The sequence below is a fragment of the Gorilla gorilla genome, chromosome 17 (genome assembly GCF_029281585.2).
Source record: "Gorilla gorilla gorilla isolate KB3781 chromosome 17, NHGRI_mGorGor1-v2.1_pri, whole genome shotgun sequence".
NCBI lineage: Eukaryota > Metazoa > Chordata > Mammalia > Primates > Hominidae > Gorilla > Gorilla gorilla.
The window spans coordinates 78,124,119-78,149,384 of record NC_073241.2 but is presented as its reverse complement, the minus strand read 5'-3'; the positions used below and the strand labels follow the sequence as shown (position 1 = coordinate 78,149,384).

General features: G+C 52.2%; 1 protein-coding gene across 17 annotated transcripts in view; it reads right to left on the bottom strand.

The window, feature by feature from the left end:
* Positions 1-25,266, bottom strand: part of CTIF (cap binding complex dependent translation initiation factor) — a 326,114-nt gene that overhangs the window by 4,410 nt on the left and 296,438 nt on the right. For all 17 annotated transcript variants that reach the window (XM_055368763.2, XM_063699211.1, XM_055368767.2 and 14 more), the window contains one exon: positions 1,179-1,232. In XM_055368763.2, coding sequence (XP_055224738.1) covers positions 1,179-1,232 — 54 coding nt within the window. The remainder of the gene's footprint in view (positions 1-1,178; positions 1,233-25,266) is intronic.

Sequence of the window (25,266 nt, the reverse complement as noted above, 5' to 3'; positions counted from 1 at the left end):
TTGTGACAGGAAGTGGGGGAGAGAAATACAAACTGGGGAAGAAGGCCAGCCAGAGGCCGTCAGGAGAGCCCTAGATAATCTTGAAAAGCCCACTGGGAAGGAGCCCCTATTCCTGGACCAGCACACCCCTGGCCAGTGCCCCCCCAGGCCTTCTCTATAGAATCTCAGTCCCCATCTCTGTCCCCAGCCTGGTCCCATCCATTTTTCTAGTCTGCCTTCTTCACAAAGCCTCCCTTGACCCCCTGAGCCCTTCCTGACCTCTCTCCCCTGACTCTTCAGGGATGTCTCTGTACTTACACTTATTCTATCTACTCTCTGTGTGAGAGCTATTCCTAACCAGACTGGAAGCTGCCTGAGGGCAAGGACCAGGCTTTCTCCTTTTCCCTAATTCCCCCCTAATCCCAAGCCCCCTGTAGGGTGCCCAGCTGGAGGCCAACAAACAAACTGAGTCCCACAGACCCAAGACTGCCATCCGGCTCCCAGTGCTTCTGGCCTCTGAGCTCCTCAGTGAGGCCTTTGCAGCCAGGTGGAAGCCACCTGAGTATGCTCTTGACAGCTACCAGGCCCAGGTCCTCGTCTGGAAGCCCCTCTCCTGCCTGCATCCCACTCTGAGTGACTCTGGACCATATGCAGAGGGCAAAGATCTGCCCAGGGACTGGGCCAAAGCCAGGCGCTAAAGGGAGAGCCCAGAGGAAGAGTCTCCATTAGCAGGGGCCACAGCTTAGCAGGGGCCACAGCTTAGGGACAGGAGTGGCACCTCCCAAGAGGGGTGCTTTCGGGTGGGCTGTGCCAGCACTGGATTGCCAAGCATTAGCAAAGCAAAGGGAGATATTTGAGGGCAGAGGTAATCAGGAGCTTCTTAAGTCATTTGTGTGGCATGCCTGAGCTGGGGCGCAGGGGGCCTTGGGGGGACAGGGAAGTAGGCAATGCCACTGCTCTGTCTAGGGAATCACTTCTCTCTCCCTTCAGTCAGGGGTGAGCGGCTCTCACCATCAGTGTTCACTCTGGCTTGGGGTGGATAATTCTGGATGCAGAAGTCCATGCTCACTCCTGAAGCCATCCCCCTACCTTCCCCTGGACTTGTAAATGCCTCCAACAACCCTTGTGCCCCTAGAACTGTTAAGGCATGAGTGATGCACCGGCTTTGAGGTTGGGGATGTTGAAGCCCCAAAGCTTACCTCCATAGAGCAGCAAAGGACAGCATCTTCCTTCACATCCTGAGATTGCAAGAGCTGTGGAAGAGAGGGGCAGAGAGCACCACTGAAGGAAACATGCCGGCTACTGGGCCCTGTAGCTCCCTGCAGCCCCCGCCGACCTGCAGCCCCAGCCCTGATGCAGCCTGTAACAAACATCTCCAAGGTTCAGGCTAGAGTGAGAGCCCACAAAAGTCAGAGAGCAGAAAGTCAGTTGCGCCGGGTGGCCGTGATTTCTCCGACAGGGTTTGAGCAGCTGGAGGTCAGTGTGATGGTGCGATGTGGAGCCCCTGGGCCAGGTCTGAACACCGTGATTCAAGAGGCCACTGAAGAGAAAGCCTGCAGCAGTGAGTGCGCTGGGATCATCCACTGTTAACAACTGGTCAGCAGAAGTCCTCAGGGAAATGAAATTAGCTTAGAGACGTATAATTGGTAACTCCTCTATGGGTGAGGAGGTTCAGCCTTTGACTCAGGCACCCCTGGGCCCTGGCCACAGGAGGAAGTCCAGGAGTCAAAGCCCTCTTCTCCACTGGCCCAGAGCTGTAGACTTTCAAACCCACAAACCTGTGCACTTACTCAGGGGCTGGAACTGTTTCCTAACTAGGGCCATGGCTGGGCTGCTCAGCGCTCAGTCCGGCCGTGCTACAGTCCATGCTTCCCCCGCCTTGCCTGGCTCATTCTCTCAATCTCTCTGTCTCTTTTTAAATTGAGATATCATTCACATAACACAAAATCCACCATTTTAAAGTACATAATGCAGTGCTTTTTAGGATATCCCCAGAATTGTGCAACCATAACCACTATTTAAGTTCTGAACATTTTCATCACTCCCCAGACAAACCCATACCCATTAGCAGCCATTCCCTGTTCCTCCTCACTCCAGCCTCTGGCAACTCCCGCCGATTCTATGTCTCTATGGAGTTGCCCGTGCTGGACATTTTATAGAAATGGAATCACACAATATGTGACCTTTTGTGATTGACTTCTTTCACTTAATGTTTTCAGGGTTCATTCATGTTGTAGCATATACCAGTATCTCATTCCTTTTTGTGGCTGACTAATATTCCATTGTAAGGATATGTCACATTTTGTTTATCCATTCATCTGTTAATGGACATTTGCATTGTTTCCACTTTTTAGCTATTAGGAATAGTGCTGCTATGAACCTTCGTGTACCAGGCTTTTACTGGATGCATGTTTTCAATTCTCCTGGATATTACATAGGAATAGAATTTCTGGGTCATGTGGTAACTCTATGTTCAGCTTTTTGAGTAGCTGCAAGACTGTTTTCCCACAATGGCTCCATCATTTTACACTCTCACTAGCAATGCATGAGGGTTCTGGTTTCTCTACAGCCTCACCAATGTTTGCTATGTCCCAGTTTTCTGATTCACTCTCTCTTGAACCCCCAGCAGCACTGGTGTGCTGACACCGAGTGCTTGAAACCCTCTCTGGGCATGGCTTCTGAGAAGCTCACCAAGCCCCACGGACCACTCCCACCACAGCCCTCTTTGCTGGCTAATGCTTTTTCTCTCAGTTCCTAAAACAGGCATTCCTCCAATATTTTCCTCCCCAAATAGTTATTGTCAAGCTTCTGCTCTTCTCAATGCCGTCCCCTCCTGCCATGTTGATCATCACGACTCTCAGGGACCCCACATCTAGCTCGTCTGCACGAACCTTCCCACACTCATTGGGCTTCACTTTCTGGATGACACTATGGCTTTATCATCTTTGCCTCAAAGCAGCTCCATGTTACCTCCAGCTCAAAACCTCAGTCATTTTGCTCTCCCCTTACAATCCATAACCAAGAAGGTACCAGGTTCTGGTAGTTTTCCCGGTAAAACGTCCTGGAGACATTTTAGTCCCACTCTTCCAGGTCCCTGGCCTTACTCAAAGGTGAGGTTTTGTTGCTTCCCTCATGGGGGACTGTCCTGCTTCCAGATGCGTCATCCTGGTCCCCACTTCCTTCCCCTGCAATTTATCTTGTACACAACTGGCCAGAGTGATCTTCCTAGCATGCCACAGCCCACGCTACTGTCCCGCTTAGGAAATGTTGGATGCAGAGACGGTTCTGTTGCTGGCAAACTCGAGAGCATCACCTAGTCACAGGGATCCAGGTCAGGCCACAGTTAACTCCTAACCCACAACTCAAGGGAGCCCAGTAACCAACATCTAACTCAATTCACGCAAAGGTGATTCACTGCTTTTATGGAGAAGCATTTTGGCACATTTCATCTACAGAAATCCTTGAACTATGTCTAGTAGGTACTCAAATATTGAGTGGAATGTGGAATGAATGAAAATATACTACATGCTGTATAAACCATAACAACAACCTTCCTACAACTTCCATAACCTCAAAGTCAGTAGAGATCAATCAGACTACAGACTGGGTCTCTCTGATCTCAACACAGTCCTGTTCCAGATGCCAGGTCTCCTTGATCACACTGTAGAGAGATGCCGAGGTGGCACTTTGAAAGCAGCACAGATCTACCAAAACAAAAGAGACAAAGTCACAAGTATCTGCCGAGCGCCTGCGCCAGGCCAGCACAGTTCACTGCAGAGAACAAGACAGACCAGGCCCTGCTCCAGGGCGGTGGAAATGCAGCTCTGGGGCGGTGGAAATGCAGAAAACAAACCAATAAACATCTCTATCAGATGGCGGTAAGCGCTGTGATGCAAAGCAGTACTTGTGAGGTGATGAATATGTCAATGAGTGTGGTTGAATCACTCCACATTGTATACATCTTGATCACAGCTCACTGTAACCTCAAACTCTTAGGCTCAAGCAATCCGCTGTCCTCAGCCTCCTGTGTAGATGGGACCACAGGTGCAGGCCATCATGCCCTGCTAATTTTTTTATTTTTTGTAGAGACGGGGTCTCTCTATGTTGCCCAGGCTGATCTTGAACTCCTGGCCTCAAGTGATCCTCCTGCCTTGGCCTCCCAAAGCACTGAGAGATTATAGGTGTCAGCCACCATGCTTGGCCTGGTTTATGTCTTAAGGGGACCATTCTGCCTGCTGTAGGAGGGAAGGGTGGACATTGAGGGACCTGGCCAGGCATGGTGGCAGTGTGGCCTAGGGCAGCAGCAGGGGCAGAGAGCAAGACGGGTCAGGCCTGCACACATTTGCCTCTAGAGTGGATGGGGAAGGTGAGAGCTTGGGGCCAGGGAGAAATCATTTCTACTTCAGGCCCCTCTTTGGTTAAAGCCATGGGTTTCCATGACTTCTTCCCATGCAGGTTAAAGGGCCGCACTCCATAGCTGGTGTTTAGACTCCAAATGACTTTGTATGTTTGGGGCTCTCCATCCTCTCTCCATCCTTTAAGGCTGAGTCACTTCCCAAATGTTCCTCAGACCCTTCCTGACCACCCCAGTCCCTGCCCTCCCTGCTTCTCACTCCCAGGCACTCCTGCTTTCCCCCCCATGCACATTCCACACAAGTTAAGACATTTTCCAGGGTGAACTGTCGGCTTCTTGAAGTCAGGGACAGTGCCAAATTCATCTCTGCTGCCCTTTAACCCCAAGCAAAGCCCCTGGCAACAGTGGGGATTCATGAACTGTTGGTCAACATGATTTATGCATTTCTTTTTTGCATTTTTAAAAGGAAGGGTAGAGGGTGAGAAGAGGGTAAAAGATGGCATTCTGAGGGCACATCCTCATTTACTCACTGAGAGCTGCAGCCAAAGTTTTAATCTGGGCATGATATAGTCGAGAAGGAGAGGCAAAATCATGCCCAGCCAACCCTGGGGACTGGTCATGTTGCTGGCTCAAAATCTGCATTCTGCACATCCTTAATTCTTCCTGTCTCCTGTCATGTTGCATCCATCCACCCAGCCTAGGGGCCCTGCAGCAGGAGCTACAGCATTCATCACAGGAGCTGAGGACCCATGGCAGGCTTGGCTGCAGGCCAAACTAGGGTGCAGGCTCCAGGGCTGCAGGAGTGCTTGATTGGCCAGAGCCACGTTCAGGGACCAGACCTCATTCTCCTTGGTAACTTGGTCAGAACTGGCCTGAGAACTGGGTTTGCAGCAGACACATAGAAAAGAAATCATTTTGGGATGAGTGAGCAGAGGTGGGCCTTAAACTGCTCAAATGATGAGCAGGTGGAGAGCAATGGTCAACCCAGGGGAGGGAACAGTATGGGCTGCACACGTGACAGGCACTGAGGACCCTCGGGGTCTCGCATCCCACCCACATATTTCCAACTCTGGGCCTCTGCATACTTGTCGCTGGAAATTCTTGGCCACCGCAGATCCACAGACCTCACTCCCTCATCCTATGCAGGGCTCTGCCCAAACATCCCCAGGGCAGACAGACCTTCCCTGAGCAGCCACCATCCCCCACCTACCTCCCAGCTCACCCCTTTCTGCGGCCCCTGACATATTATGTACTTGTTTGCCTATTGCCCATCTCCCCGCTCTAGAAGGCAAGCTCCACGAGGGTAGGGCGATGTCAGTCCACTGCTCTCCCCAACATCTGGCACACATTGGAAAATATTTGCTCAGAAACATGCTTTGGGAGGCAGGGAGAAAACTCGCCCAGCTGAGAGTCTGTGACAGGAAAGGAAAGTGCTCACCCAGAGAGACTGCTTGCAAGGCCCTCTTATGCACGTACCTTTGAAAAGATGAGAGTGAGGGGGATGTGGTTACCTACCCCTCCCCATACCCCTGTCACCAGAAGGGACATGGCACAGAATTATTATCGATGTGTCTGCAAACATAGAGTGCTTGTAGAAATACAAGCTGGTATCACTCTATAGATGGCAATTTGGTGATAATCATCAACAATAGAAGTGTCCACACCCTCTGACCCAGCAATATTACTTCTAGGAATTTATCCCACACATATAACCACACACATGCCATACAACACGTGTACACTAGTTGCTATACTATTTTTAGAGCAAAAGATTGAAAGTAACCTGGACCTCTCCCAACAAGGGGACTGGTTAAGTAGTTACAGTATGCCCATGTGGGCTACTCTGGGGCAGTGACCCTCTCCCGCACTGGGGTCTGCGGATCCCCAAGGAGAGCCAAGGGAGGCTTCCACCAGTCAGTGCCTGGGGGACTTTCTTGGGCCACAGGCAACGGTCTCCCTCATCTAGAGGACCCAAGAGGCCGGGATAAAGATTAGTAAGCAGGTTCTAGAAAAAGTTGGAGGTGGGGGGTGTGACTCATCCTGCAGCAAGCCTACCTGAGTCATGGGGTCCAACATCCAACTGCGAGGGGCTGGTTCAGGGCCTGGGAGGGTCCTGTGACTGTGTGGGACCGGGATCGGAGGGAAAGGTGGGCCTAGCCACACTTACTCAGCAGGGAAAATGGGGATTAACATCAGGAGAATTCTGTGTGGTCTTGCTGGAACCTTTTTTTTTTTTTTTTTTTTTTTTTAAGACAGGGTCTCACTCTGTCCCCCAGGGCGGAGTGCAGTGATACAATCATAGCTCACTATAGCCTCAACCTGCTGGGCTTAAGCAATCTTCCAGCCTCAGCCTCCCAAGTAACTGGGAGCAGGGGTGCACCACCATGTCTGGCTAATTTTAAAAAAATTTTTTACTAGAGACGAGATCTCACTATGTTGCCCAGGCTGGTTTTGAACTCCTGAGCTCAAGTGATCCTCCCACCTTGGCCTTCCAAAGTGCTGGGTAAATTATAGGCAAGAACTACCCCACCTAGTCTGGAACTTCTTTCTTATAGTAAATTTCCCTCATATGCTTCCCTAGGGTGCTTAGCAGGAAAAAAAATCCTTAAAATAAAAATTGCTGGTAGAAATCACAGGAAAGGGGGAAGGTAAGTGTCTGGTGGGAATGAAACTCCAGACAGAGTGGGTGGTGGCCCTGGGTGGGGAAGAGGCAGAACCTGGGAGCTGATGCGATGGGAGGGAGGGCAGCTGGGGACGCAGCCGCAGGCGGATGTCGCTGGCTGACACAGTGGGGCTGCTCAGCCAATGCTTCTCCCGGGGAGGGAAGTGCGCCTGGGGCCATGGTGTGTCCTGAGACTAGCTTCTCAGGGGGCTCTGGTCCCTTGCCTGTGCCTGCCAGGTTCTGAGGTTTAGGGACAAGCGAAGTAATAATATGAGAAATTTCGAGAAGAGCCAGGGCCTGCCAGGCACTAGAGGCTCTCAATGTGGCTGCATCTCCCTCCGAGGAGAGAGGGAGACACTGACAGGGCTGCGTGGAAGCCTCCCAGAGTCCCAAGGGTGTTGACAGTGAGTGCTTTGCCCTGACGATCAAGGGTCTCCTCCTCATCTCTTCTGCAGCCCACAGCCTGCGTGCCTTCCACTTTCTGTGATGGGGCTGCTTGGGTCTGCAGAGCGGTTCCACAGTCTCCCTGCTCTTTTTCTTCCCTTCTCGTATCTTTGTGACTTCCCCTTCCCATGCCTTCTTCCCTGGGCACGCCCAAACTCCCTGCAGGCAGGCTCCTGGGGCCACTGCCCCTGCTCCCCCTACTCCCCCAACTCCTGTCAAGGCAGAGGACAGACTGCCCAGGGCCCTAAGGCAGAGCTGGGGGCAGGTTCTCAATGCTAGAGCCCCCCCTTCCAAACTTATCTCTTTCTCTGGGTTGTTTGGGAAAGTCTGCATGAAGCCAAAAACCACATTGTGCGAGAGGCCCTCTTGCAAACGGCCTGCTGGGTTTTCTCAAGGAAGTCAGGGAAGGAGTTTCTCATCTTACTTGTCCCTCCCAGTTGCTGGAACTCAGAGAGCACAGGAAGGGCCTTGGTGGCTGCAGACCATGTCCTGTCCTCCCCACACACACCTGCTTGGTTGCTGGCTTTTGAGAGTGGATTCTCAGACCCTTCGGGGTGAAGGGATGGTGGAGGATGCTCCCTCAGCCTCCCTTGGATGGGGCACACAGCTGAAGGCCCCACCTGCTGCTCTGTGTCAGAACAAGGGTCTGGCCTGCCTCTTCCAAGGGGCCCTTGGCACAACTCCACAGGCTTCCTCCCTGGGGCCCCGTCAGTGCCATTGCCCTCCCGGGCTCTCCATGCTTCAGGGTGACCAATGGCTGCCCAGAAATCCCTACTGAACTTGCCTTTAGTGGGTATCATCCCAAGGGAAGAACCTTTCCAGTCTTTTCTATCTTGGCCTAAATGACCTGTCCTATGTCCCATTTCTTCAGGGCTCTGATTTCCTAAGAGACAGCTCATTTTGGGGATAAGCGAATCCCTGCCAGTATGGAGAGGGCCGACTAGCTCTCTCATTTATGTATGTTCTATTTGGGATTGCCAGGAGACAACAGCTTCACTTAGCTCAAACACAGATCTCAAAAATTAGTGGCGTCTTGAACAGTGACTTGTACACTCATGTTCCCAGCAGCATTATTGACAATAGCAAGAGGCGGAACAACCCAAGTGTTCACTGAAAGATGAATAAATAAACAAGCGGTAAATCCATACAAGGGGAATATCACCCAGCCTTAAAAAGGAAGGCCATTGAGACACATGCCACAACACGGACGAGCCCTGAAGACATTATGCTAAGTGAAATAAGTCAGGCACAGAAGAACAAACACTGTATGATTCCACTTCTATGAGGTCCCCAGAGTAGTCAAATTCATACAGACAGGGAGCAGAATGGTGGGTGCCAGGAACTGGGAAGAGGGAGGATGGGGAGTGTTTCATGGGGACAGAGTTTCAGCTGGGGAAGGTGAAACAGTTCTGGAGATGGACGGTGGGGATGGTTGCCCAACAGTGTGAATATGCTTAATGCCAAAGAAGTGCACGCTTAAAAATGGTTAAAATGGTCCGGGCACGGTGGCTCACGCCTGTAATCCCAGCACTTTGGGAGGTCGAGACGGGTGGATCACGATGTCAAGAGATCAAGATCATTCTGGCCAACATGGTGAAACCCCGTCTCTATTAAAAATACAAAAATTAGCTGGGTGTGGTGGTGCGGGCCTGTAGTCCCAGCTACTCGGGAGGCTGAGGCAGGAGAATTGCTTGAACCCAGGAGGCAGAGGTTGCAGTGAGCTGAGATCGTGCCACTGCACTCCAGCCTGGCACAGAGTGAAACTCTGTCTCAAAAAAAAAAAAAAAAGTTTAAAATGGTAAGCTTTACATAATGTTATATGTATATGTATGTATTTACTAACCAGTAAAAAATGGTTTTTAAAAAAATGGCAGGCTGAGTGGGGTGGCTCATGCCTGTAATCCTAGCACTTTGGGAGGCCAAGGTGGGTGGATCACTTGAGCCCAGGAGTTTAAGACCAGCCTGGACAACATGGCAAAACCGCATCTCTACTAAAAATACAAAAATTTGCCAGGCATGGTGGCAGACGCCTGTAATTCTAGCTACTTGGGATGCTGAGGCAGGAGAATCGCTTGAACCCAGGACGCAGAGTTTGCAGTGAGCCGAGATCTCACTACTGCACTCCTGCCTGACGGACAGAGTAAGACTCTGTCTCAAAAAAAAAAAAAAAAAAAAGGCATTGGTAGGATCAGGCACCCTCTGTGTGGGCAGGACTGTCCCTCTCCTCTGCTGTCACCTCTGGAAGACGAGCTGCATCCATGAAGGAGACCAGCCTGCTCTACCTGGGGGTCAGAGGCCCTGGGGTGGGGGGAGGAGCAGCCCACTCATCAGAGTCTCTGGCACTGACGGGGATGTGGGCGGGCTGGGGCAGACAAGCCTCCCGTGCCCTCGAACGGCGAAATGTGTTTCTTGGACAAGAATCCAAGGCAATTGTGCGAGCCCACACAGTGTTTGTTCGGAAGCGAATGCATTCCTGTCCTATTGTCTCTGCCGGAGACTTGTTGTGGGCACACCCATCATATCCTCCCTCAGGGAGAAACCAAGGTGCTCCAGTCAGGCTGTGGCTGTGGGAGGCCCCACAGCAGCCAGGGAGAAAGGCAGCCTGGTGGGAGTCTCCTGGAGTCCCTGGGGGAAGGGCCGTGGGCACAGGCAGGCTGCCCAAGGCATGCCCAGGATGTAACCAGGCTGGTAGCTTGGGATGCCACCCTGCAGGGAGGGAAAGGGGGTGCTGAGAACTCATGGGGCAGCCTCGCTGTGCAGGGAGGGATGAGCACTGGCAATCCCAACATCTTGCCTTGCTAGTGAGGGGTGCAGTGTCCATCCGAGGTGGGCTGGCCAGCCCATCTTGACCACCTCAGCTCACCCACAGCACAGCCTTCTACTGTAGGAGGGCAAACCCAAGCCACCTAATGCAGCTGCAAAAAAAGCTCAGCCCAGCCCCTGCCTGGAGGAGCCTCCTTCCTTTGGTAGCGACTGGAGGTGGCCACAGGGGCAGCCACGAGGGAGCCAAAGTGGGAGGTTTGCAGAGGGCTGTGATTGGCTGGAGAACAAAGCCAGCGTGGGAGCTGAGGTTGGCTGGCTGGGCCAGTGGATGAGCCAGGGCTGTGGGAGGACAAGGTGAAGGTGTGGAAAGAATTGTAGGGCAGGAGAGAGGGAAACAAAGAAGAAAAGATAGTGACAGGTAAAGGCCGTGGTGGCAGAGGAAGCCACAGAAATGGGCACACATGCTGACAGTGGAGAGAAAGGGGACAGGGGGAAGAATGAGGCAGAGTCAGAAGAACCACACCTGCAGGGGTCTAGGATGGTTGCCACCTACATGTCAGGAGTACCCTCCGGGACAGCTGGCCCATCCACCCTGTGCCTCTGCGGGACCTGGACCTGCACCTACAGCCAAACCTGGAGGACAGCCCAGGGACTGTGCCTATGGTAACGACGAGTCATCAAGAAAAGGGCCAATTATGTCTAGGTCTCTGTTCAGGGAGGCAGGGAAGTAGATAATCTATCCAAGAAAGGCTATCATCAAAAATGTGCATCAGGCTTGGAGTCAGAAGACCTGCTACACACTAAGACTAGCCCCTGGCATGCCACTTAATCACTCTGCATCTCAGCTTCCTCACCTGACAAAAGGGATAGTATCTGCCTAGGATTGTTTGGAGAGTCAATTGAAATAATGTATGTGAAAGAGCTTTGATAAGTGCAAAGCTTGATTCAAATGTAAGGTGTTATTATTGTTATTATGTTTATATCTTTATAAACATATATCTTCCCGGAAGATCTCAACATGCTTTGTATGCACCATTCCTTTTACCCTCATGACACTCCTGTGGAGACAGGGAAAGGCCACAGGTATTATCATATCTGCGTAATTGGTAGAGAAACTGAGGCTCAGTAGTTAAGTGGCTTGCACAACCCAGACAGACAGCAGGTCTAAGTGGAAATGGAAGGTGCTGGAGAGTCCTGGATCTGTGCTGTCTCCTTTACAGAATGATATTAATTTCCCACATTAGCTAATTCTTATTTTGCTGGTTGGAGCTCATAATTTTTTTTTTTTTTTGAGACGGAGTCTTGCTCTGTCACCAGGCTGGAATGCAGTAGCGTGATCTCGGCTCACTGCAACCTCTGCTTCCCGGGTTCAAGCGATTCTCCTGCCTCAGCCTCCTGAGGAGCTGGGACTACAGGCGCGCACCACCACGACCAGCTAATTTTTGTATTTTTAGTAGAGATGGGGTTTCACCATGTTGGCCAGGATGGTCTCCATCTCTTGACCTCGTGATTTGCCTGCCTCAGCCTCCCAAAGTGCTGGTATTACAGGTGTGAGCCACCATGTCCAGCTGGAGCTCATAATTTTTAATTGTGTTGACTGGTGACAAGTCAACCTGAGCCTTCACAAAATTGAACTGATTTTACCTATTCTTTGTCTGTATTGGCCACTACCTATCTCTCCATCCACTCATCCACCTTTTTATCCATCTGTCTACTTGCCTACTCATCCATCCATCCATCCATCCATCCATCTATCCACTCATCCATCCTTTCATCCATCTATCTACTCACCTACTCATCCATCTATCCATCCATCCACCCACCCATTCTTTCATTCATCTATCCATCCATCCATCCTTTCATCCATGTATCTATCCATCCATCCATCCATTCATCCTTTCATCCATCTACTCACCTACTCATCCATCCATCCATCCATCCATCCATCCACCCATCTATCCATCCTTTCATCCATCTACTCACCTATTCATCCATCCATCCATCCACCCACCCATCCATTCTTTCATCCATCTATCTACTCACCTACTCATCCATCCATCCATCCATCCACCCACCCACCCACCCACCCACCTACCCATCCATCCTTTCATTCATCTGTCTACTCACCTATCCATCCATCCATCCATCCATCCATCCATCCATCCATCCATCCATCCTTTCATCCATCTATCTACCCATCTACTCATCTATCCATCCATCCACTCAGCAACATTTATGAAATATCTATGGTGTGTTAAATGCTACGTAAGTACAGGGATAACAAGAGGAATAATAAGACTTATAATTTACAGTCTAGTAGGGGGAAAGCAAAAGACTTGCTAGGTATATGGCATTGCAGCATAAGAAGGAATAGCGGTGGTGGAGAACTCCAGGCATATGGCATGAGAAAGATGTAAAAAAGCAAAAAATGTGCACTAGCAGAGTACAATGATGAACAAGTATTTCAAGATGCCTAAAATATATGGTGCTGGGGGTGGAATGCGCTGATAAAGAAGGCAAAGGCCACATATTAAAGGGCTCTAGATGCCATGGTACTGAGTTTGGATTTTATCCCAAGGGACTGCAGAGCCACTGAAAGATTTTAAACTGGAGAGTAGCATAGTAATACCTGTAGTTCAGAAAGATCCTATCTTGCATAGCATGGAGATGTAGGTAGGGTGGTGTTTGGACTGGAGGCAGGGGGACCGTTAGAAGGTTGCTGTGCAAAATTGGGTTGGCTTGAATTAAGGCTGGCAGGAAGGGAGGAGGATATTTAAGAGGCAGAATATGTTAAGAGGCAGAAGTGAGAGTGAGGAAAAGGATGAGGTAGAAGATGGCCAGCCCCCAGGTTTGGGGTTTGGTCAACTGCATAAGTGATGATGCCATCAACAATATTGGGAAGGCAGGTGGAGGTGGTTTTAAGGAAAGTGAATGAGTTCAGTGTTAGAAATACTGAGTCCAGGGTCCTTGGGGATGACCAGGGAAGATGACTAATGGGAGAATGGTAATCTGGGATCATCAGCCCCCAGGGATTAGTCAAGCCATCGGTGTGAGTGAGGTGACCTGGAGAACACATGGAATGAGAAGAGAAGACGGCAGGGGCTCCCAACCTGAACACAGCAATGCCTAAAGGGTGAGAGAGGAAGAGGAATCCCCAAAGAAGGAAGAAAAGGGTGGTCAGAGAGTTAAGCAGAACAGGAGGAAATGGCGTCATGAGGGCCAAGAGTTCCAAGAAGTACAAGGTCACCAGTGTCAAAGCTCAGAGAGGTCAAGTAAAACGAACAATGACCAAGGTCCCCTGGATTTGGTGATTAGAAGAGCATGGGTGACCTTTGCCATGATGACTTCAGTGCTGCTACTGGGGCAGTGGAAGCCTGGGCTGGGCCCCGCAGGGTTGGAGAGTGTGAAGGAGGTCCAGAAGTGCAGACAGAAAGAGCACACCATTTCTTTCTTTTTCTTTGGAATGAATTTCTGTACTTTCTTCTCTCTCTCTCTCCCCCACCCCCAACCCCAACCCCCTTCTTCTCTTCCTTCCTTTCCTTCTTTTCTTTGTTTTTGGAACTTGCCTATGGAAGAAGAAAAGGGGAGGATGCTAGGGGAGAGACACTGGCACAGGGTCACCTAGAATGGTCTGGGAATCTGGTGTGGTTAAAGTAGGAGAGTCTTGAGCCAGTTTAAAGGTAGAGGTGAGGTGCCAGAGTGCAGGAGAAGAGGATAATCAGAAAGGAGGAAAGGATCAAGTACATAGATCTGCCTTAAAGAAGAGTAGTGTCGCCCTCTGAAGTGGGAGGAAGGGCTGGTGTGGCCATGGATATAGGTGCTGGTGTAGATGCTAATGTTGCCTAGCCTGGCACCAAAGCTACAAAATTAGTGCTGTTTTATGTTAATCGCTCTTGCCTGCCCACAGTGCAGACACCTTCAGCAGAGGGGAATGGGCCCCCATGCCACTTTTCCACCAGTCTAACATGGAGCCTTGGTATGGTGGTTATGGTCAGATGTCAGGAAATTTGTGGTTCTGACCTGGCCTTCAGTCCAAGCTTGTGCCCTGTGGTCTGGCTGCCAGCCCTCCTAACTAAGGCGGGCGGACACCCTAGCTGCGGACCAGGCGCCCCAGAGGGAATAATTAGCCTCCTTCCTGCCGGGCTTGCAAACCACCCCGTACAAAGTAGCGACAGTGGATGTCACATGGGGGATGCTTCATCCCACAGCTGGCCCGGGGGCTGGAAATATAATCTGGGGCTCAGGGTAGACACCAAAGTCTTCTGGAGACATTGGATCCAGAAGGCAGGGCCACAACTCCAGCGGCTTCTCCTGTGGACCAAGCCCCAGCTAGTGGCCTAGACAGGGGCTAGTTCTGTTCACAGTCCCTGCAGCCAGGAATCCCCAGGACCCTGGGGTGGGTTTGAGACCCCAGGGAAGCAGCTGTGCCTGCAGCCAGTGCCTCCCAGCTTCCCCTTTAGGCCCTCCCCATCCCTTCTGGAAGCTTCTTCTGTGCTCACTGCCCCCAGTCCAAGATCCCTCCTGAGGAGTGAACAGGAAATGCCTAAGGCAGCTCTGAGGTTCCCCTTTTGAGAGGGGGCCTCTGAGGGTGAACAGCACCTTCGGAATCCTCATGCTCACCTGGCTTACATATTTTGAGTGGTTGTTCTATGTGCTCTGTGTGTTTTTAAAGATCCATTTGATCTTTCTACCAGATGATCTGAGTTAGGCACCACTGCAACGCTCTTCATGTCACAGCTACAGAAACTGAGACACAGGGAAGGAAATGATTTCTCCAAGAGCGCACAAGTAGGTAGAAAAATAGCTTCACTCCTGCTCCCCAGTGAGTGCCCACATAAATAGGCTGATGGGGAGAGGCCAGCCAAAGGTGGGGTGATGGCACATCTCGTTTGCCTGGAATAGTTCCAGTTTTCACCTGTCATCTCAAAGTCATTAGTAAAAGCATCCTTTCCACTCTCCAAACTGCCCTGATGTGAATAATATACAGTCACCTAGATAAGGGAGGGGTGCTGGGAGGTTGGGAGTTTTTCCCAGGCCTCCCAGATCCCCTGGGTAGTCCATAGCCCTCTGGCCTATTCCATTTCCCTTCTCCGTGCCTCAGGGCCCCCATTATAAATGGGGCCTCAGGGCCATCTAGGGGCTGGGTAGCTGGGGTGGGGAGGAGGGCTCGGGAGGCTACCAAGTGTCCCATGGCCTAGTGATGGGTGGTTATCATCACAGGAGATCAGAACTCCTGGCTCGCAGGTGGCACCTGAGCCTGCAAGCCCTCCCCACTCCCCAGGGAACAGGATGGAGTTATGGTCACTGGGAACACTGGGCACAGCTCCCTGCTGGAGCGCAGGGCCCTGGGGAGAGCAGATGGAGGAGAGAAGGGTAGAAGAGCAGTTACGCCCAGCCCCGCACTGGGCAGCCCAGTCAGCAGTGCCCGGCCTAGGGGGAAATCTCTGACCCTCCCCACTGAGGCCACCCTCTCCAGGAAGGACTGCACTGTATGTCTGACTCTGCACAACAGAGCTCCTTGAGACAGGGGATAGTTTGGGCAGCCAGGGGCCAGTCCTGGGGCTTGGGGTGGGTGGGAGGCTCCCCTCAAAGGCTCACAGGTCTCTGAACTCACAGGTCCCTCCACAGCCCCGACATCCACCAGGCTGGGACCCTGGGCAAGCAGAAGGGTAGGGCAGGGGGCTCAGGCTGCCATCTGCTCCTGGCTGAGCCTCCTCCCTGCCCCCAGCTCCAGCCCCTTCCCCCAGTCCCTGCCCCTGCTTCTGGCCCCTACCTCCACCCACCTGAGGCCTGGACTTGACCTTGCTGGCTGTGGGGGCAGGGTGTGATAAGTGTCTCCGTGGAGGGAGCTAGCTGCCTGCAAAGGCATTTTCCGCTCTCTAAAGTAAACAATCAAACAGGAAATTAATCGAGAAACCCACATCAACGGAAGGTTCAGGTTGTGATTTTCACAGCCCCAGAGCCAGGAAATTCAAAGTTATAGTTCCCATAGTAACTTGCCTGTAGAATCAGCGACTGCTGGGCTGGAACAAGGCCCTGTGGGGTCACCTAGGCCAGCCCTGGCCTCTGGAAAGCATTGCCCAGCAGTAAGTCTGAGAGTCTTGGGGTAGGCTGCTCTTCTGAGGCGGAACATTAATCCTGGGAACACTGCGAGGCCAGGGCTCTCCCTTCCGCGCTAACAGGAATGGGCGCTCGGCTGACCTCTCAAGGATTCCGTTGTCCCATCTTCTATAATATATTCCCATATTCCCTCTAGCACTCCCACCCACAGGCCTGTGTTCTATGAAATGGGAATAATACTCACCAGGCCTCCTGCCTCACAGGCTTCAAGGCAGCCAAGAGCGGGGCTGAGCGAGGCCTGGTTTTTCACACTCAGGCCCCACCACCCTCGTTCTACTCAGTCCCATGAGGCCTGACCTCCCCATCCCCGCAGCCCCTGAATCTTGTAATTGGCATTGGCCCATCCCCTGGTTGTTTCTCTTCCAAGAGACATTTCAGTTGACTGACAAGTCCAGGAGCTTCGAAAACAGCCACCAAGGCAGCTCCATTACTTGAACATCCTTGTCTCTCCAACCCTCCCACCCCCTGGCAGGACCAAATACATTGATATTAGCTTAGTGCACACTTACTGCCCCCAACTGAGAACCAGGTAGATTTAATGAAACCGGAGGCAAAGCCTCCACCTTCCAGTAGGTAGGGGCTGTGCGTCTTGGGTGGAGTTCTTTTTTGTGTGTGAGCGCTGAGGAGTCCCTGCCTGGCAGGAAAGGAGATAAGGGCGTTGGAGCTCAGCCCCAGAAGGAAACAGTCTGGAATCCTTCCCTGAGAGCCACCCTGCCCTCCCACCCGAGATGGCCACTGATAGCCGCCTGGCCTTATCAGCCAGGTGCGGGACCCCTGGGATAACACCAGCTGAGGAGACAGTGAGTGCTTCCCAGGCACCGGGCCGGTGGGAGAGGGGCCTGCCCGCCTGCCTGCCTGCCTGCCTGCCAGCCTGGCCCCCGAGCCAGCATCTTGAATCGAGCAAAGCAGTGGCAAGACAGAAGTGGCGCCTGCTGGAAAGAGACAGAGCGTCTCCTTGATTTCCTAACAGGCCCAGCCACATGCCAGGGGCGGACAGGCCAGCTCAGAATGCCTGGCCTGGCTTGCGAAACAGTCCTTTCCTCCTCTGGGTAAGCTTCCCTGGGGGCGACTAAACCACAGTCCAGCCACTCAATTCCCTGGAGGAGCTGGGCTGAGCCGGGGCCACGAGGGCGCTGCCCTAGGCAGAGAGAGGTTGAGTTCTCTGCTGTCCCAGAGGGAAGCTCAGGGAGGGCCCGGCTGCAGAGGCCACCCATCAGCTCAGAAGGAGGGCCTCCCCATGCCCAGAGCCCAGGGGCCGCTCCAGCCACGGGCCCCTGCTTGCTCACCAACTGGGCACAAGATTATCTGTAAGGCTATGCCAACCTACAGTTCCCTGAGACTGGGAAGAAGCTTCTTAGAAGATTGTTTATGGGATGCCTACATTAACCAGGTGCCCTCTTAAATGTAGGGGGTTTTTACCAACCTCAGACTTTACAGAGCATGAGTCGGGGAGGGCATAAATAACGAGCAAGGGTCATTGGAGGACTTAGAAAAGGGACACACTGGCCCACTCCTCTGCCACCAAGCACGGAATTTTGAAGAAACCGTTGCTTAAACCATGTTCTTTTTTGCATGATAATCTTGGCATGCTGTATTTAAGAAGGATCAACACTTGTAGTAGCCTGGTTCCCAGACAGAGGTGCCCATCTTCTGGGGTGGGGGTGGGGGTGGAGTGAAGCCGTGTGGCAGGAGCTGGGTTGGAGGGCTATCCTTTGGGTGAGGGAGTGCAGCTGGTTCTGCAGTGGGTTTGGGCAGAATGCAGTAACCAAGGACCAACTGGGTAGGGACAGCTGGGCCGGAGACAATTAAGCTCTGTTAATGTTCAGAGAAGAATCGGGCTGTGCTAAGGGCATAATTAGCATTGTGCTCAGAGGAGCAGCCACCCATTGGAGGAGCAGACAGGCCTGGGCTGAGAAAAGGGCCTGGGGCTGCCCAGGGTGTCAGTAGGGATTTGGTAAGTACTCTTTGCCAAGTCTAAGAGACTCGGAGATAAGAGAAGTTAATTGGCACCTGGAAGTTTGTTTGGCTTTAGAGCCTTACCCTTAGCAGAATATAAATTTTAATAATGGCGCAACTCTTTTTCTAAGTCGAGATGATCTTTTTGGATGAATGAGCATGTGAGTCAATATTTTGTTATCACCCGTGCATTCTCACTGTGTTCAACTGACCAGGCTGCATGGGGATGAGGGCTTAGCCTGGCATTTAGGCGGCTCGCTGGGCCACTTCTGTTCTGGGCCCTACAGTCTTCCCACCTTGCCCCGTTCACAGACCTCCAATCCACCCAAACTCGTCTGTTCACAGGTCTAAGGATGCATCCTGCCCTTATCTGCCTCTGGGTTTTGCTGACAATTCTCTTGGCTGAGCATGCCTTTTCTGATCTTGGCTCCATTGACCAGATCCCTTAAGAACAATGGTAAGAGCCTCCTCCAGGAAGCCTTCCCTGATCTTCTCTGACCTCTGTAGCCAGAAGACTCACCACTCCCAGCCTAGGGGCAACTGTTGCTTCTACCTAGTTCTAGGTCTAGTCTAGCATCTACCTAGACTAGCTTTTCTTCACACTGCTCACACAGGCACTTGAGTCCACCTGGGCCTCTCTGAAGACCTGAAGATTGGATTTGAAAGAAAGCATGGCTTTCTGCTGGCTGGGGTGAGGCCACTCGGAAGGGCCTCTGTTCCCTGGGATGCAGCCCCCCAGTGACATAAAGCCTTGGAGCACAGCACTGGCAGGCACCAGTGCTCCCTTGCTCTAGGGAGGGGCTCTCGTGAGCACAGGGATGAGGATTTGGATCCGAGACCATGAGGCTGTTGTTCCTCCCTTTACCAATGTGTGTATGGGAGGCCCCAGGAAAGGAGACCCCCAGCCCCTGGGCATTGGATGGGAGCCAGGAGGAGAAAGATGAGGTCCCCAGTCCTTGGCAGCTCGTAACCTCTGGACCTCACTCCTTTGCCCCCAGGCCAGGCAGTGCAGGCTTCACTGTCAAACCCTGACTGCCTCAGTTTCCTGCCCTTCCCCTCTCCTTATGCGATGGGAAGGGACAAACAGCCCAAATGTGGGCAGGGGTGCAGGACTAGTAGCTGACAATTTCCCAGGGTGTCCCACTGGGCCCCGGCGCCCTCTCAGCAGGCTGATGGCAGGTGACGTGGACTAAGCAGGGGATACACTCACAGATGGCATCTATGTGTGGTGCCCAGGAGGAAACCAGAGGCACAGCTTGGGTGGCAGCAGAGCCAGCACCAGAACTCAGATTTCCTGACTCCTAGCTGGTTGTTCCTGCACCAGGCAAAGAGGAGAGGAGTGGAGGAGGAAGGCCTGGCTAATACTTACCTGGGCATGACCAACGGCAGTCTCCTGGGGCTTCCCACCCTGCTTCCTTGCCCCTCTAGGGGAATGGCAGGTGCTGGCAGTCCAGGGGGACCTGGTGGGATGTTGGGACCTGGAGGGCTGAAGTGATAGGGTTGGTTGGGGATCTCACTCACTGGTGCCTCATAATCGCCCAGGCCTTTGGAGTTGAGGTGTGAGAAGCTGGAGGGCCTGCCCCATACACATCCTAGGGGGCAGCAGGGTGGTGGAGGGGTCCCCTAGATGCCAGTGGTGACCCCACTGTCCTCCAGGCAGAGCAAGCAGGGCCCACACAGCACTTAGAATCAGGCCTTGAAAAAGACCAGGCTGAGCATGGGGACCCTGAAGGGCAGCCCAGGGCCTCTCTGGGGGCTGCTGGCTGTGCTCAAGAGGGGGCACCTGATGGCACCACATCAGCTCCAGGAGAAGCACAGAATATACTTTTTAACTCTGACTTTGTTGCTGGGATCTTGAATGCTCCAGAGCACAGTGGGAGCTGCCTCTTTAGAGAAGTGGCTGCTGGGGGAGGAGGGAGGTGGGGCCTGGAGGTGGGTGGGCTCCAAGGCAGTGGCTCCTAGGGTGGGGGTATGCATTTGTGCCTTCCTGCAGCAAATGTTCATGGGCTAGAGGGCCTGGGGCCATGGGGACCAAACAGCCCGGTGCCTGTCCCCAGGCCACGTACAGTGGGGGGCAGAGGGGTGGAATGACAAATGCAAACAGGGAGCTGGGAGGGAGCCCCCTTTGGATGGATGAGGTGATCAGGGCAGGCTTCTCTGCAGAGGAAACCCAAAGGTTGAGTGGGGGGCAGCCAAGTCAGGGGTGAGGGCAGGTGGGGGGCTTGGTGGGAAGGGACCATGACCGACAGCTCCCACACAGTCCCCTCTCCACACTTGGCCTGACATGTCCTACTTGATCCTCACATAGTCCCATCACTGCTTTATGGACCACGCCAGAGGGTGGAGATCAGATGATCTCCAGTGTGCCCAAGGCCACTCATGGGGGTCAGAGAGCTGATTCTCAAATCCAGGAATATGCCTTGAAAGTCTGGGGCTCCCTTCTGCATTGTGCTTATAGATGTGGGATCCTTAGCTTTCTTGGGAGCATGGATCCCTTTGAGGATCTTGATGAAAAATCTGCACCTCTCCCAGAAAAATGCACCTCTGCACAGGTTCACAGATGTCTGCATACAATTTCAGGGTTCTCAGACCCTGAAGGCCACCAAGGGACCCAAGTACATGAGCCTTACACAGCACAACCTAAATCGTCAATGGCAATGTCTCAGGAGTGTAGGACAGTGACTGCCTCTGTAAGACCATCAGCACAGCCATGGCCACACATGTTGTCTGGAGGATCAGGTGGCCTTTTTCTGTGGCTTTTGAGGTTGAGGCTGGGTACCCTTGTGGCTAATACATAATGCCAGGATGGCCAATAAAGACACCATAAAAATTCCCTACTGTGTGCCTGACACTGGACAGATTTAATCTCCAAGTCTTCTGGGAACCCCGCAGAGGCAGGGGCTGTTTTCTCATTTTACTGATGGAAACTGAGGCTCAAGGAAGTGCAGGAATTTGTTTCAAGTCCCAGACAGTACCATGAACATGGGATTTGAAATCATGCAAGTCTGACATGCAAACCTTGGTTCTTTCCATTTTCCCTTCTCACAGAGGGGGCTTTTCGCTTCCCGGAAGCTGGCAGGGAGTTCCTCTAAAGCGCAGGTTGGAGTGGTCAGAAGGGAGCGAACTGACAGCACGAGGAAGGCTCAGCGCATGCCAGCTCCACTCACGGGAAATGACTCACTGCAGCCCTGCTGCTCTCGGGCTCCGGGGGACACATCCACATTTCCTGTGTCTCGGCTAGAGCCTTGGGCAGTGTGAGCTGGCAGGGCAGATCGCTGAAGGCGGCTAGAGATAGAAAACCACCCAGCTCCTGCATCCTGAGACAAAGAAGCCTTTCCCTGGGCTCATATGATAGAGGTATGTTGCCTCTGGGCCTCAGTTTTGCCATCTGTAAACTAGGGTGAAGGTCAGACTAGATTGGGCATATTCAGTGTGGGATCCCCCTAATGACAGCATCAGCATCACCTGGGAAACTGCAAATTCTCCTTTATGACAGTGGCTCTCAAACTTTAATGTGCATTGAAACCATCTGGAGGAGAGGAGCGTTTCCCACTTGAGAACCACACAGCGGGATCAGGGATGGGCGAACTATAGTCCACCGGCCAAATCTGGCCATGGCCTGCTTTTTATGGCCCATGAGCTAAGAATAGTTTTTTCCATTTTTCAGTAGTTGGGGAAAAAAATCAAAGAATATTTTGTGACATATACAAATTATATGAAATTCAAATCTCAGTGTCCATAAATAAGGTTTCGTTGGCACACAGTCACTCTCAGTCATTTGCATATCGTCTACGGCTGCTTTTTCCGCTATGAAGACAGAGTGGAGGCGCTTGCTCTCCTGGTTTCATGCTGCTGCTCACGCCCTACACCTCGCAGGGATGTGGTTAAACTCGGCTTTGCCTCTTGGCCTGCAGAGCCTAAAATATTTACTATCTGGCCCTTCATAGAAGACATTTGCCGACCCTCATCTACAGAGAGAAGGGAAAGGAAGAGAACAGGAGGGGAGGGGAGAGAAGGGGTTTGTGCAAGAGCTGGGGTCCCTTCTGGGGGAAAAATGAGCTGTCAGGGGCTTTTGGAATCTGAGAGCGTCCTGCTCTGCGCTGGGCCAGCATTTGGAATCTTTTGCACAGTTGCTTTGAGGGTGATCTGGAAGGCCCCTCTGACCAATAAAGACCTTCCCTCTTGCCTGTATGAAAACCTAACATTCCACTTCTAGAGCAGGGGCTCTTACCTAGGAAGCCCCCCGTCCAGAGGCCAGCCTTCGGGGGTTCTAGGTAAGCTTTTAAGCATGCAGGTGTTTTCTGGGGAGAGTTTGGTGGCGCCAGTGACCTTCCCTACCCCTCCCAAATCCCAAGCACCCTTTTTGTTCCTTTGGGGCACACATTTTTCTCTCCCCACCCCTCCTTTCAAAATGTGAAAGTCCCCGGAAGGGGGACACTGTGCACATACATCTTCCTACCTAGGAAAGGGGTGAGGTGATCTGATGGGACTAGGCAGGCTTTAGGAACGTCCAAGGAGTCTGAGGAGAGGTGGAGGGCGGCGGGGGCAGGGGGGCATTTACAGAGAGGAAATGGGAAAGAGGGCCTCTTTCCCAGAGGGCTGCAGGACCCCCGAGCCCACACAATCTGTACTCATCCACTTCTCCGCATCAGCAAGAAGGCATCCAAGACTCGCGGCCCACACGGCTACCCTCCCACCCTCACTGGTGGGCACTTCCACTCCCCAGGCCCCACGAGGCCTCCTGCCTGCAGCGTTAGCCAAGCAAGTCTCAACTCTGGCCCTGGGATTCCAGGTATTTTCCCAGCCAGCCGCACCTCATCTAATTGCTTTCCAGTCAGCTAATCCCTGGCCCACGCCCTCCACTCCAGCCAGGCAAGCCACCTCTGTGTGGCCAGCAGGAGCTTCTGAGACTTCCCATGGCATGCATCCAAGCCTGGGGCAGCCTCTCGCCTCCCTTGCCCAAACCACATCCTCTTTGCCCTTCCCCACACCTCAAACTCTCCTCTGACTAACATTTCCAAAAAAAGTAGAGCTTGGTCCAGTCCAGACCAAAAGCAGCAGACTAATTCATTCCCTACCACCCCCGCCCCCCAGACTCATCACTTCCTGGCTATCAGGGAAGAACAGTTAGCAAAAAGTGGAGCTGTACCTACTGTTCAATTTCTAGAGCTAATTGTTTTCAGCAGGGTTTTGGCCTTAATTAAAGGATAATTAGTTACTGAATGTGTGTTTGCATTTCCACAAGTGTGTTTGCGTTTCCTAAGTCTGGCTTTTAACCCTGGGAAACCAGATTCAGCAAATACTTTCATGTTTCAATACTTCTGAGTAAGGGAGAAGGTCTTAATTACAGAAATGGTAGTCCTGTGTAATCAAAGGGCAATGCAAGAATGAGCTAATTGTGCCTTCCACACACTCGGCCACGATTTCTGTCGAGCTGCTGTGAGGAGAGGGTGGCAGCTGCCCAGCCCTGCCCAGCACTGTGTCCCTATCTGTGGATTCTCTTCTTATCCCTGTCATGCAACTGGCCACCCCTGCCACAGCCCTTCTCTTCCCTTTCTATGTGTTTCTTCTTTCCTACCTTTTCCCCCTCTTTAGCACTTTGGGAGGCTGAGGCGGGATTGCTTGAGCCCAGGAGTTTGAGACCAGCCTGGGCCACATGGCAAACCCCATCTCTACTAAAAATACAAAAAATTAGCCGGGGGTGGTGGTGCACACCTGGAGTCCCAACTACTTGGGGGGCTGAGGTGGGATGATTGTTTGAGCCTGGGAGGTTGAGGCTGCAGTGAGTCCTGATTGTGCCACTGCATTCCAGCCTAGGTGACAAAGGGAGACCCTGTCTCAAAAAAAAAAAAAAAAAAAAAAAAAAAAGAAGGACCACGTTTTCCAGACCCTGCAGGGAGCTCTCCAGCCAGGCAGCCCCCACACGCACACTGGCTGTGAGCTTGAGGTTTTAGTATTCATGGTGCCCCTTTGCTGTCTGGTGCTATGAGAGGCTATGAAAAGTACTTTTGAGACTTTGGGAATCCAGTTGCTTTAGGGATCCAGAACTGCTCCAAAAGCCTGAGGATTCCAGAAGCTGCCTCCAGACCACCTGGTCCAGCGTAATAGCCACAGGCCACATGTGGTCTTGGGCACTTCAAATGTGCCTGAGTCCAAATTGAGAGCTGCTTTCAGTGTAAACCACAGACTGGATTTCAAAGACTTCGTACCAAAAGAGAAGAATGTAAAAAATATCTCATTGGTACTTTGTAATATTGATTACACGTTAAAATGGTGATTATTTGGATATATTAGACAGCATAAAATTAATTTCACCTGTTCCCTTTTCAGTTTTTTAAGATGTGGCTACCAGACCATGTAAAATTACACACGTGGCTCACATTATATTGTTACTGGACATGTTGCTCCATAGGTGAATTCTGCTGTAATTGTCAAGGTTTCCATCATCTTCAAGGTCTGTGACTGTGGGTGTCCTTTCCCACCCACTCCATTCTCCCACCCTTCGTGCCCCCTGCACATACTCCTAACTTCCTCTGTTCCCCATGGGAGGGGCAGTGAGGAGGGCCCTGCTGAGTGCTGTCACAGTGCACAGCAGGTGCCCAGGCCCCCACAATAATCCCTTCCCCATGGGCTCTTGGTCCAGGGAGCTTTGCTAGAAGCTTCTCCTGACTTCTCCTAAAGATTGTGGTTTGTGGGATTCTGACTTTGGACAGACTGAATCTCATATGAAGCTCGGTGGAGGGTTGTTGAGAAAAGGCCACTTAACCAAAGGCAGGGACAGAACAGAGGCAGCTTCGCAGGCTGAGAGCACTGTTTGCACTGGTTCACTCACAGTGTGGGCACAAATGCCCCTTTTGGGCTTGCTTGCTGGGGTGATGGGGGGTGTTTCTCTTCCCTTTCCCGTTCTGAGCTCATCTCCAGGGACCACTACCAGCCAGCCCCACTCTGCTCACTCACATTGCCCCTTCAAGGGTTCTGGATTTATCTC